The 12,899-nt window shown below is 39.9% G+C and overlaps 4 protein-coding genes across 4 annotated transcripts; 2 read left to right on the top strand and 2 right to left on the bottom strand.

Moving 5' to 3' along the window:
- Positions 1-28: 28 nt before the first annotated feature.
- On the bottom strand, positions 29-2,082 carry Arp8 (Actin-related protein 8). Its single transcript, XM_028301200.1, has one exon. It carries the CDS (start codon positions 1,879-1,881, stop codon positions 190-192), a length of 1,692 nt encoding a protein of 563 aa, XP_028157001.1. The 5' UTR covers positions 1,882-2,082; the 3' UTR covers positions 29-189.
- A 477-nt stretch (positions 2,083-2,559) lies between these two features.
- On the top strand, positions 2,560-7,952 carry Syx16 (syntaxin 16). Its single transcript, XM_028301220.1, has 4 exons — positions 2,560-2,723; positions 3,834-3,973; positions 5,221-5,393; positions 5,768-7,952. Exons 1-4 carry the CDS (start codon positions 2,643-2,645, stop codon positions 6,391-6,393), a joined length of 1,020 nt encoding a protein of 339 aa, XP_028157021.1. The 5' UTR covers positions 2,560-2,642; the 3' UTR covers positions 6,394-7,952.
- Positions 7,953-9,417: 1,465 nt separating this feature from the next.
- On the bottom strand, positions 9,418-10,897 carry vih (ubiquitin conjugating enzyme vih). Its single transcript, XM_028301221.1, has 2 exons — positions 10,650-10,897; positions 9,418-10,568 (listed from the first exon to the last, which is right to left on the bottom strand). Exons 1-2 carry the CDS (start codon positions 10,748-10,750, stop codon positions 10,139-10,141), a joined length of 531 nt encoding a protein of 176 aa, XP_028157022.1. The 5' UTR covers positions 10,751-10,897; the 3' UTR covers positions 9,418-10,138.
- Positions 10,898-11,730: 833 nt separating this feature from the next.
- Positions 11,731-12,899, top strand: LOC114350422 (replication stress response regulator SDE2). The gene has a single exon (XM_028301226.1). It carries the CDS (start codon positions 11,890-11,892, stop codon positions 12,613-12,615), a length of 726 nt encoding a protein of 241 aa, XP_028157027.1. The 5' UTR covers positions 11,731-11,889; the 3' UTR covers positions 12,616-12,899.

The raw sequence follows: 12,899 nt of genomic DNA, 5'->3' as shown, positions 1-12,899 counted from the left end.
TTCTTATTTATTAATTTTATATCATATACTTTACAATTTAGGTCAAGAGAAGCATTACTCATTATTACAATGTGACATTCCATATAATACACCATCTTGTCACATCACAGTCATGGTTGGTTCTCTCACCCACATTGGTAGGAGGGTGACACCAACTATTACTATCTAATAATTAAATAAAACCTAATGTCACCAAATAAAAGGAGCTCTTTCTCGTAAAATTCTCAGCCCAAACTTATTCCATTCGCTCTGGTTGATCCACAACTCAATAGCGGACTCCAAACAAGACATAACTGCTGCTCCTTTCCAAACCGTACTTGCTGGATCGATGTCCTTTGGTGACGTAACTATTTCTAGCTGCTCAGTCTTATATGCATAGGGTATCTGTAAAGCCAACCGATTCTGGAGCCACAAATACAACCCATCTACCTTCACACCTCCACCAACTATCAGAATATTACTGTACATTTTACGTTTTAATTCCTCACTTGGACATCGGTCAATGCTCTGTAATATCGCAGCGTCTAGAGCCAGAACTTGACCAGGTGCTAATGATACCACGTCTCCAGGACCACCTTCTAAAGCATCAACAACAATATCCTCATCTGGGTTAGCTGATGGCTGAGATTCATTCACAGCCTCAAACTGCTGGCTTTCATTGGCAGCTGGGTCCGCTGTTTCACGTTTTCTACCAGTTTCTCTCAGAAACTCTGCATCAAAAGGATCTTCAGGGTCACTAGGAGGACGGTTCTGAATTTTTGTAGTTTTTGGGCCAGTTATTTTCAATAGATCAGTGTAGAACATTGATAGTGGTGAAATTATGCATTCATCTCCAACTTGTAATGTGTATTTGTTGACTACATCTCCAGGATGGTCCACAAAGAACGTTTTTTCCTGTGGACCGCAAACATCTAGGTTTACGTGACAGAAATTCTCATACAAATTCCTCATTAGTATCACATCTCTTGGTATGTTTTCTGTCCAATCCTTGTAGGGAAATGCACTCTTATGGAACATCCAGGACAATGCTTGACACACATCACCAGCTCCATAGTCCATTCGTAATCTTGTTGTCTTGTGTGATATGCAGTCTTCAACACAAGATATAGCAGTTTTTTGGTCACCAATATCAACTACACAAGCTGAGCCAATGCCAGCACCAAATGTAGCACCAACACTTTCTTGAACTAGAAAACAGTGGCCAAATCCTAGATCTCTCAGTAATAGAGACATTAGGCATTTTAGATGACTTCTGGAGTAAATATCAGGTATTAGCAGCACACATCTGTATTTTACCAGTTCTATTAAAGGTATTCCTAGTTTGTACTCAATGATGGAGCTCCATATGGTGTACAAATCGTTCAAAACTGAAGAAACTGAACCACCTACTTCAGAATGTAAATTAAAATCCCCTCTTCTATATGGAAAATGTATGTTGTAAGGTAGTTCTGGGTCGATATCTAGGACTAGATCACCAATGACAATTTCACACTGAACTTGAGGCCATGGTTCTCCATCGTTAACGCTTTCTGGCAAAGATCTACGGTTAAAAGCGGCTATTTGTTGAGGGGGCGTCGCGTACCGACGGGCTCCGTTCGACTGGACACACGTCTGAAGAGTGTGGGATATCTGCAGACGACATTCTTCAAGCTCTTCAATCAAATCCTTCGTTTTTGGGACGCTTGGTGGTATGAACGGGTCCCGATATATTTTTCCGCCAGGACGACGTTTCCTTGCAATGCAATGCAGTTGTTTGACTGGAAGAAGGTCTGAAGCTCTTCCTATTCTCACGTAGAGTGATCCTGGGTGGATCACGATGATCCTATTAGAAGGGAACTGCTGGAAATGTTCTGGACCTGGGTCGTACGTCGGCATACTCATTTTACAGGATATTTACTTCCCCAAACTGGTTTGAGTAAACGCTCGTGAATTTTGAGAGCTAGTCTCGTTGTAGAATTCTTCAAACCACCCGTATTACCATAAAATCTGAAAAATAAACAAATCAGCCAGAAAACTAACCTTTCTGTTTTTTGACATTAATGACACATTGACTTCGTTTCACGTACGTTTCGAAATCGTAACGACTTGAATTAGGATTTATTTAAATAATCCATGACTTTGAAACCATGCTTTCTATAATTCAGGCTCCAAAAAACTTCAAAATAACTACGCTGAGGAGTATTTTTTGTACAAAAACTACTTGTTGTTGTTGAACCAAGCCAAAGGCCGAAAAGTTATAAAATACATTGTGATTGTGCGTGTGTATCCGAATTCATATTTCTGGCACCATTTGTCATGTTGCCATCCTATGAATATCTCGACAACAAAGGGTAAGAAAACTACTATGGCAGTAAACTTATTAGACAAAAATAACACAAAATTTTAAGTACCTATGAGTTTATTAGTATAAAATAAATTAAAATGATCAAAGACAAAATTGTTCTTGACAAACAAGCGATTTTCTCAAGGAAGTTCAGAGATTTGGTTGACAATCTTATGTGCTTGGGGAAAATTGTTTTGTAGGTTGGGAACCCTCAAATTTGACAGTGTCAAAGTTGACAGCTATCGCGTCACACTAAAAAAATCGCGAAAAATAAATATTTTCGCTGAGTTTTCCGTGATTAGGAAATTAACGCGAAATCATGGTGTCGAGAAGCCTCACTGAGGTTTTCGTGTTAATGCGAAATAATGCAATACACAGCAGACAGATATTTGCCGAGCAGGTGTGGAGAACTTTTATCGATTGCACTGTTTTGGACGTATTTTATGATGCAATTTGTATTAAAAAGACCTTCAAAGGGCTTTTCAAGTACATAGCGGGCTATTTTAATCATTTTCCATTTGTAAGACGGGTAATATTGGGTGAATTTGGGCTATCAATCCGTAATTGTGTCAAGATAAATATTTACTTTCTAAATGACACTGGGACTTCCTTGCCTCAGTTGCCACTTTTTATTATTTCAGCAGTCAGAGAAACATACATTGGGGCTTTTAATAGGGTTTTATAATGATTACATACATTAGGTATTATCAGCAATAAGTTACCAAATTGAACCATTGATAGCTAGTATACTTTCTCATAAAAATTGCCTGGGCTTGGGGGAATAAATACCCTGGGAATTGTACATAATTTGCACTGAAGAAACCTAAAAACACTGCCAGCCATTGCCTAGTAGAAGGGTTGTGCATTTACAGTGGAGGCCAAATTACCTAATCATGATGAAATTATTAAAGTTAAGATAATATAATTTAGACTAGATATAAGGTACATATTCAGGGCTGCTTTTGCCACCAGGGGCCTTAGGCATTTATGATAATAGAAAGAAACATAATGTTTAATTCAGAGACAAAAAAATTAAATCATCAAAATAAACTAGGGGGTCCTTTTTTGTCAAAAGAAAAAAGGAATCCATCAGGGTTTATTCCATTTAGTGGCTGGAATATGCCAGAATGCCAATGGAAAAGAGGGGTGCAGCTTTATAGACTTCATAATCATCATCTTTTAAGCCATAGGATGTCCATTGCTGAACATAGGCCTCCCCCAATGATTTCCATGTTGATCAATTGGTAGTGGACTACGCAGGCCCCTCTTTCCCACTGGGCACTTTGCCCAGTGGGAAAGAGGCAATTTGGCAAGTGCCCAGGGTCCCACGACCGAGGGGCCCCTGTCTACTCAAAAGACCTTTCTCCAGATGATATGGACCCCCTCTTGATCCTTAAGTGCCCAGGGCCCCTAGAAGGTTAAAGACGGCCCTGGGCCTACGACTGTTCGGTGATATTATGGAAGTATTATGTAAACCTGCTTATTTAGAACTTATTTGTATAATTTATAGCAAGGCAACGAGTCGGAGCGCGTGCGTCTGATGCGAGCGAGCTCCCGCGACTTGGAAGCGGGCATCGAACTGCGAGCCGATGGTTGCGCGCCGCCGCCCTGGACCGATGCCTTGGAGGAGGCGCACTACGTCATCACCAGGTAGGTTTCAGGACACCGCCTGTGGTGACTGCAGCAAGCGCAGTCCCGTCACATGAGAGGCGGGTATCGAGCTGCGAGCCGACGGTTGCGCGCCGCCGCCCTGGACTGATGCCTTGGAGGAGGCGCACTACGTCATCACCAGGTAGATTCAGGACACCACCTGTGGTGACTGCAGCAAGCGCAGTCGCGCGAGCTCCCGCGACCGGCAGGCATCGAGCTGCGAGCCGACGGCTGCGCGCCGCCGCCCAGCTGGACCGATGCCTTGGAGGAGGCGCACTACGTCATCACCAGGTACATGTAGTTAATCTACAGCAGGCAATGCTCAACAGTTTGTACCTACTGTATTAAATGCTTCGCCAAATAGAACGTAGGTACCTAGCGCGCTAGAGCGTTAGCCTGACGTCGCGTTTTAGCGCCGAATTGTGCTGCCTGTAGCTGTAGGCCTAGGATGCGCGCCGTGATATGCTAATGTGCCTTTTATCGGTTTAAAGCGATACTCATACTGTCCATGTCGTCTAAAATCAGCGATAAGATTTTATCACGTCGCGCATCGTGCATCTTAGCCCGGCTGGTAGAATGTGGATCAAGCAAGACAAATACAGCGCCGGTGCTAGCAGTATAACGCAACGCTTTGCAACTTTATTACCGCTATAACGCGACGATATTTTACGCGTTTTTTTGCGAAGACGTTATAAAACACGCACGTGAAATGATAAATTGTGTCAACTCCAAAAAATCGATTTTCAAGTTAATATCTTATAATTACCTTTTTAAAAAAATAAAACCGACTTCAAATGCGTGAACACAAAAAAAACTAAAAATTAAAAATATTGCGTATAAAAAAGTTCATCCCCAATTTTCCACCCTTAGGGGTGAAATATTTTCTTCAAATTCGCATGAAACCACCCTTTTGATAATACCTATTCAACAAAAAAATAATCGTTCAAATTGATTTATAATCGGCGGAGATATTGCGTATAAAAAAGTTCATCCCCAATTTTCCACCATTGGGGGTTGTTTTTTCTATTATTAAATTTAAATGGGACCACCCTTGAGGTATTACCTATACGCCGAAAAAAGATTTGTTCAAATCGGTTCATAATTGGCGGAGTTATCGCGTAACAAACATAGAAAAAAAAAACATACGGGTCGAATTGAGAACCTCCTCCTTTTTTGAAGTCGGTTGAAAACGACATTTTATCTATAGATATTATAATAAAATTGTATTTATATGAATTCCCGCCCAGGCTAAAGACAAAGCTGTCCGAGCTGCAAGCCCGCCACGAGCGCCAGATCCGGCGGCCGGCGCTGGACGACGCGACCGAGCAGCAGCACATCAGCCGGCTGACGTCAGAGATCGCGCGCCACTTTGGGCACGCGCACACACACTTAGGAGCCATCAAGGCACAGTGCAGGCATGGTGAGCGACTATCATGTCATTTAGTTTCTACTACAGGGACACGGCCCTTCAATCTACCAGAGGCAAATGCAGTATTTGGCCTACATTCCCCACATTGGCCACTTTAGGTTGGGGAGGCCCAATGTTCGTTTATTTCTCTAGTCGCCTACCACACGGCTACCTATGTAGTTGTTCGTTCGCTTCAGCCGAAAGACGTCCACTGCTGGACAAAGGCCTCCCCCAAGGATTTCCACAAAGACCGGTCCTGCGCCGCTCGCATCCAGGCACCTCCCTTGACCTTCACCAGATCGTCGGTACACCTAATCGGAAGCCTGCCTACGCTACGTCTTGTTGTTGTATTCACCAGAATCATAAGCCCAAATATTTTTTTACAGGTAACAAAACAGAACAGATGCTTGCGACGAACGTCGTGACGGCGCTAGTGACGACGCTCCGCGATCTCAGCGAGGCCTTCCGCAACGCTCAGTCCAACTACCTCAAGTCCCTGACTTCCAGAGAAGAAAGGTCGAACGCCTACTTCGATCTCCCAGACTTCGAAGAACTGAGCCTGAACGATAACGACCTACTACCAGGACTAACGAATAACCAAACAGATTTACTATTTTCTCTACCAAGCACGTCGGGCACACAAAAACATTTTACGGACGAACCAAGCAACGGAGCATTCCAGAAACAAACGCAAAAACAAATGCTGCTTCTAGAAGAAGAAAACACAAGAATGGCGGCAGAAAGAGAACAAGAAGTCAATCAAATAGTTCGGTCAATAGTAGACCTTAATGACATCTTCAAAGATCTAAGCCACATGATCCACGAACAAGGAACCGTCTTAGACCGAATAGATTACAATATCGAACAAACCCAAGTACAAGTGCACGAAGGATACAAACAGCTGCAGAAAGCTGAGAGATATCAGAAGAAGAATAGGAAAATGCACTGTATATTAATTCTAGCGGTCACAGTTATAGTGATGGTGATATTACTGATAATTGTTAAGAGCTAGTAAGACAAAGAGCTAGATAAAAGATGCCTTATATTACGTAGTCATGCAGAACGACTATGGTCTTTGTCTGCAGCCAAATTAGTGAAAGGTAAGAGTTGCTAGAAGCCTATGGCTTTCTTCGGGGCTCGATATGAGAATCCTGAGGCATCCATGGAATTCTCGGGTGTCTCAAACTAATACAGTGTTTCATATCAATGTGTGGAAGCGATTACCAAAGCACATGCTTAATAAATAAATTAAGGATAAACTGGTAAGAGCGTGCGGTGCGTTTAAGTAATTAGGCAGTGGTAAATGGTTTAAGGTAAGGTAAGGGAAATCAATGGTTTTAAATTCTAAGCACTACTGCCTACCTCGATTGAGACTAATGCCCGCCGCTGTCCACAAAGTCATTTATAGTATTGTCACATTTAGTGAGAAAACTTCAAGAAAATTTAGTTTTAATATTTTTTGCTAAAACAAAAAAGTGTTAAACACACGCTATGTACCTATGTCTCTACTATTGATTGTATATACCTAATGTGTTTTATGAAAATATTTATACACAGGTAAAAGTATAGAACATTACAGTAAACAAGGTCCTGTATCTAGCAACTTTACCACAGTCTAAAATTACTAAACCATTATTGAAATCAAATCATTCCTATAGAATATTTTGAAATCGGTCTTAAATGAATTTGTTATTTATAAATGTCGAGAGAATGTATTAAATTACGCTTTATTTATTTGTAGAACTTAAGTGCTGGAAAATTCTTATTTCAGTGTACAAAAGACATTAAATTGATGAAATTTTGTTGTATGTAGTGAACTGTGTGTTGGTTAAATGTGAAAGGTATAAAATGAACTCAATGCGTATTACACATTGAAGATCAACACTTGATTCAATTTAAAGCATAGATTGTGGCTTTTGATTGGTTAAATTTCAATATTATTAATTTAGGTACAAGACAAATCCTAATCCAAATATGACTAAAATTGAGTTGAGTTTTGGTCGTGTAATACGAACCTAAGAAATTGTAGCAATCAGTAATATTATGTGTGCCTAAAAGTATTGTTTTAGTTTATATAAAGTGTACTTACATGCTCAAAAAGTCACCACCCTTACCCGACTGCGCCAGAAAGAGAGTTAGATTTAAAAAAAAAATGGACAGACGGAACCAGATTTGTACTATACTTTAATTCCCCAAAAAACAATCTAGGTCTATTGTGCCTAGGACTGGACTGGATGAATGGCCTTTTGTGGATGTGTATTATTATTTATTACTTCGAATGTCGCCACCACTGCACATGATCTAGTCTGCTGTGTTAGGTGTATTTATTGTAAAAATAAGTTATGTTTTAAGGTATTAATTAATTTATATTTGCGTGTGCATATATTGGATTGGATTGTAAGAAGTACAGTCGATAGTGTATGAATATAAAAAAATATTTTGATTGCATGAAATTGGTGAGATTATCTAAATATTGCATATCGTCAGCTTAAACATGCAAGCATAGGTACACTTTTCCCAGGCGAGTACAAAAATGGAATGATATTGCACCATTGACCAAAAATACACAAAATATTATTTATTATTTATTATTATAGCTTTGTATTCCACATTTTTACAGTTTGATTCAATTAATCTATATCTCTTGTTTGTGGCCCCACTTGGGTAAAAGCCTCCTCCATCTTTTTCCACCTTTCCCTGTCGCTGGCTATGTGCATCCAATTTTTCCCTGCCTTGTTTGTTATGTCATCGGCCCATCTTTTCTTCGGCCGTCCTACANCACCTGCAGGCTGGGCTATGTGAGGCGAGCGCGGCCGCGGCGTTGGGCAGTCTCGCTCGTAACAGAGCCAACGCTGCTAGCTCGCGGGTGACGTCACCACCCTCTGCTATAGTCTGGTCTGCGAGCACGTAGAATTTTGTCGCTGCGCACTCACTGCAGGCGCTCGTCGCACAGTCGCGACAGCAATATAATTACGCGCGAGCGATAAGGATGGGTAGCTTGGGGTCATTGGACAAAATTCTACGTGCTCGCAGACCGGGCTTTACACCTGTGTATATGTCACCTGCAGGATCTGCTGCAGCGGCTGGGCTATGTGTGGCGGCAGTCTCGCTCGTAACAGAGCCAGCGCTGCTAGCTCGCGGGTGACGTCACCAGCCTCTGCTATAGCCTGGTCTGCGAGCACGTAGAATTCTGTCCCAAGCTACCCATCCTTATCGCTGCGCACTCACTGCAGGCGCCCGTCGCACAGTCGCGACAGCAATATAATTACGCGCGAGCGATAAGGATGGGTAGCTTGGGGTTATTGGACAAAATTCTACGTGCTCACGGACCGGGCTTTACACCTGCTTATATGTTACCTGCAGGATCTGCTGCAGCGGCTGGGCTATGTGCGGCGAGCGCGGCCGCGGTGTTGGGCAGTCTCGCTCGTACCACCCTCTGCTATAGTTCGGTCTGCGAGCACGTAGAATTTTGTCCAATGACCCCAAGCTACTCATCCTTATCGCTCGCGCGTAATTATATTGCTGTCGCGACTGTGCGACGGGCGCCTGCAGTGAGTGCGCAGCGATAATTTTTAAAAACAAAAAAAAAAAAAAAAAAAAAAAAAAAAAAAAAAAAAAAAAAAAACACAAACACAAAATATAAAGTTATTTAATTAATGTACTTTGTGATGAGTGTGCCAATGTCTGATATTGCAACATGAGTTCTAATCTTGTTTTAATTAATTGATACATTTTATCCCCCTACCTCATCTAAATTCATTCACCATAAAAAATAAAACACTTCAAATAAATAAATGATATGCTATTTCAAAAAGTTGTAAATGTGAGTTGGGACACTATTGCTTGACCATCCCCATTCATAATCTTTATTTATTTCGCTGTTCTTTTTAATTATTATTGAAACATGAAGTTCAATATTACTTCCATATAAATATAATAAATGTTAAAAGTTGTTGTACTATGTAAGTGCTATAATTTAAATAAAGTTGTTAATTTATTATTATTAATGACATCATGAGAATAAAAAATATGTACATTGAAATGCACTTGTTTTATTATTTACAGCTCCATACAAATGTGGGACAAAATGGTTTCTAAGGTCCTAGTGGGAAAATGAAAACAATTCACATTGAAACTTGTTATTCTGTGGGTGAAGCCATATGAGATAATTTTATTGCAGAGGTTTAATTCTTAATGAAGTAGGAACATAATAAGAGAAATTAACTATGTGATTAAAACAAGGAATCAATTGCACTAAAGAATTATAATTGTCAGTGATCTCTCAATATATAAACTCCATCTTGCTATTCAAACCGCTGGGACAGGGAGCGATGGCTGCACGTGTAATCGGAAAGCATATTTTATACACCTCTCAAATATTTACCTACAAAAATATATCGCTAATATTATATCTTTACTTAATTATGATGATAGAAATATGCCTATTTTGAAAGCAAATGTTTTAACAATGATATTGAATTATTTAATTTTATCTATTAGAATAAGATATAATTTAAAAACAGTAAATTTTATGCTCAGATTGATCTAGATAGTACCCAACTTGTGCCTGCCGATGAGGCACAATGGACATGATTATAGACGCAAAACTTAACAATGCAAGGACATGATTTAATTCATTTCTATGTACAATTAGTTAAGGCCCATTCACTCCCAGTCCCATTACAAACATACCGGAACATTCACAACACAAAATACAACGCAATTCAAAATGTAATAAGACAATAACCACTATCCAACTATGAGTCTTTGTGTTTATTGTAAAATTCGTCTAAGTATTTTTTATAGGCGGCCTGGTTCGACCAGAGGTACGACGCCTGCTGATTCAGGGGGCTCTGGACGTTGGGTTCTGCCAGCAGACTTTGGATTGACAATAAAACAGTGCGGACGTCATACAGAGCCGTCCACTTGTCCTTTAAAATATCTAAACATATTAATCCGCACATGTCCACGTTTGGATGGAAGCACGGGGTTACAAACTTCACTACTGGAGGCGCGTACGGGTACGAATTGGGGAACTCCAACGATAATTTGTACTTGTGTCCCGCGTAAACGGTGTCCTGGGGACCGTTGATGGTCCCGATCCATTTGAACAGGTTCTCGCATTCGGGGAACGCTGATATACCTTTGTCAGCGCATCGCATAAGTTCCATCAGCTCTTTTTGAAGTCTGCAGACAAAGTAAGAGTTTTAGCAACTGCCCCAAAGTGGTAGGAAAAGAAAAATGCAAGTGCATTGTCTGTTTACTCACCTTTTGCTGACTGCATGATTGTCTTTTAGCTTTATCGTGTCCTCGTTTTGTTTCGACGGGTTAGACGATGAAGCGTAATGAGGATTAATATTTTGAGCCATAATACGACGAGAAAACAAAATCAGATGCCACTAGTTTTCTGTTGGACGATCGACTTCCTGTTAAATTTGAAAAAGCTCAATTTTTATTGGTTAGTGAACTGAACATATTTTTTGACAGCGTAATGGCGGCAATCAACGACGAGCCGCGTCAACGAGAAATAACACGTTATTAGTCTATGACTGTTATTAGTAACGTTATTTTGAAAGAGATGTCATCGTATCACAAGATGGAGACGACAAAAAAATTGCCCATACTGTATACTAAGCGAGTGGCCATAAAATTATGAAACATTTATTTTATGATTATATATTTTGTATCTCATTCGTGGGACAAAACACGTTTTTAGGAGGTTATTTCCTGCTAATAATGTTCTTGATTATATCTGATGGTTTTTAAGTAATAATGTATACGTAAATCAGGTTACCAGTTAAGATTTCTTCCAGTGTTAATGATTGTCTCTTCATTTCGTTAATTCATAATTAGACTCGTAAAAATTACTTGGTCACAGACCACAGCAAATTTTCACGCAATCATACAATACAAAATAATAAAAGTCCCAAGAGACCACTAAACTTTCACTTTCTCCGGTGAATTTAATGTTCATTAGTCCGTGAAATTGGAGATCTGCGTTATGATGATTGAATGCAAAAAAGAAGGGTCTAAGAATCTATTTAAAATCGAGCAACCTATAATTACATTTAGTTTCACTAAGTATTTCAAGCGATTTGACTAGATTAAGAAGTGTTTTACCGCCATGGTGAGTATTAACTATTAGGTATAAATATCTTTTGTATTTTATTGGCTTACACTACTTTGAAAATTTTGAATCCCGGAATCACCTAATAAAAATCCTCGTTGAGAATCCCAAAAGTGAAATCCTTCGTCCTGTGTGTATGACATCATCCATCAGTGACGTCCTTGTGAAATTGATTTTCATTCATTCACTCATTCGTGACTCACTCTTGTCTCTTGTCTTGTGTTTATTTTGACATTGACATTAGCTCTCGACGTTGTTGCTTGTTGTTTGTTAAGATAAATTTCACAATTTCAAGATAATTAAATAAATACAGTGTTCTAAGTTTGTTTGCATCCAACTGAATTAATACTTACCACAAGATAATAAATCAACTGCTAAAATATGGGTTGCCAAGTTTATTTTGAGAACCATCTGGTCTCTCAACTCGATTGCACCAATGTGTCGTCATTGAAACAGAAGATTTCTCAAGAATATGCTGTCCCTTGTGAAGATTTATATGCTACATTCCAAGGGAAGTTAATTGCTGACGATTACGAGTTGAATGACTGCGAAAATGTGGTCAGAGTGTTCACGAGATTGGTTGGAGGGAAGGGTGGTTTCGGATCGATGCTGCGCGCTATTGGGGCTCAGATCGAGAAGACGACTAACCGTGAAGCTTGCAGAGACTTATCTGGGCGACGTCTTCGCGATATTAACGAGGAAAAGCGTCTTAGGAAGTGGTTAGAAGGCCAAGAAGATCGTGAAAGGGAAGCTTTGGAGCGAAAGCAAAGAAAGATTGAGAAATTGATAGCTGAACCGAAGATCGATGTTAATTTGAGTCCTGTATACGAGAAAGAGCGACAGGAATTGCCTGAGAGGGTCAGTGCTGCAGTGGACGCTGGCTGGCAAGCGGCAGGCACTAGTGATGGAGGTTTAAAACGTAAACTGGCCGAAGAAAAACCAAAAGGCAAGAAGAAGGCAAAGCTATGGATAGATGCTGAACTCTCAGACTGTTCTTCGTTGAGTGAGGATGAGGAAGAAGATGAAGCTAGGTCAAAAGACAGACAGATGGTGTCCACAGACAGCGGAAATGAGTCTGACCACACGTCTGATTGTAGTAAATTGTGATAAATGAAACAAGTACAACATTTATATGATTTCTTGTAAATTATGAATGAATAATCATAGAACACCATTAGGTCATTATACTAATAAATAGTCTACTTATAAAACCCTCAATAAATTGGTCCACTTTCAGTTGGGACTATCAATGATATAAACATACATAGTTAATATCAATAGCAGGAAGAGTTCAGTAAAACAGAAGAAACATTACTTATACATTATTTTTCTATGCAAGAAATATGTATTATCATATAGGAAGCATAGATCTATAAAAATATTAAGCTTAT

The sequence above is a fragment of the Ostrinia furnacalis genome, unplaced genomic scaffold (genome assembly GCF_004193835.3).
Source record: "Ostrinia furnacalis isolate ACB-3 unplaced genomic scaffold, ASM419383v2 OfSCF0890, whole genome shotgun sequence".
Lineage (NCBI taxonomy): Eukaryota > Metazoa > Arthropoda > Insecta > Lepidoptera > Crambidae > Ostrinia > Ostrinia furnacalis.
The sequence above is the reverse complement of the archived record's forward strand: the minus strand, read 5'-3'. Positions and strand labels throughout refer to the sequence as shown.

Coding starts and splice junctions, on each gene's coding strand:
- vih (XM_028301221.1), bottom strand. CDS start 10,750: ATGGCTCAAAATATTAATCCTCATTACGCTTCATCGTCTAACCCGTCG. Junction 10,569..10,649: donor AATCATGCAGTCAGCAAAAG/GTGAGTAAACAG, acceptor CTTTGTCTGCAG/ACTTCAAAAAGAGCTGATGG.
- LOC114350422 (XM_028301226.1), top strand. CDS start 11,890: ATGGGTTGCCAAGTTTATTTTGAGAACCATCTGGTCTCTCAACTCGAT.
- Arp8 (XM_028301200.1), bottom strand. CDS start 1,881: ATGAGTATGCCGACGTACGACCCAGGTCCAGAACATTTCCAGCAGTTC.
- Syx16 (XM_028301220.1), top strand. CDS start 2,643: ATGGTGTCGAGAAGCCTCACTGAGGTTTTCGTGTTAATGCGAAATAAT. Junction 3,974..5,220: donor GCGCACTACGTCATCACCAG/GTAGGTTTCAGG, acceptor ATTCCCGCCCAG/GCTAAAGACAAAGCTGTCCG. Junction 5,394..5,767: donor CAAGGCACAGTGCAGGCATG/GTGAGCGACTAT, acceptor ATTTTTTTACAG/GTAACAAAACAGAACAGATG.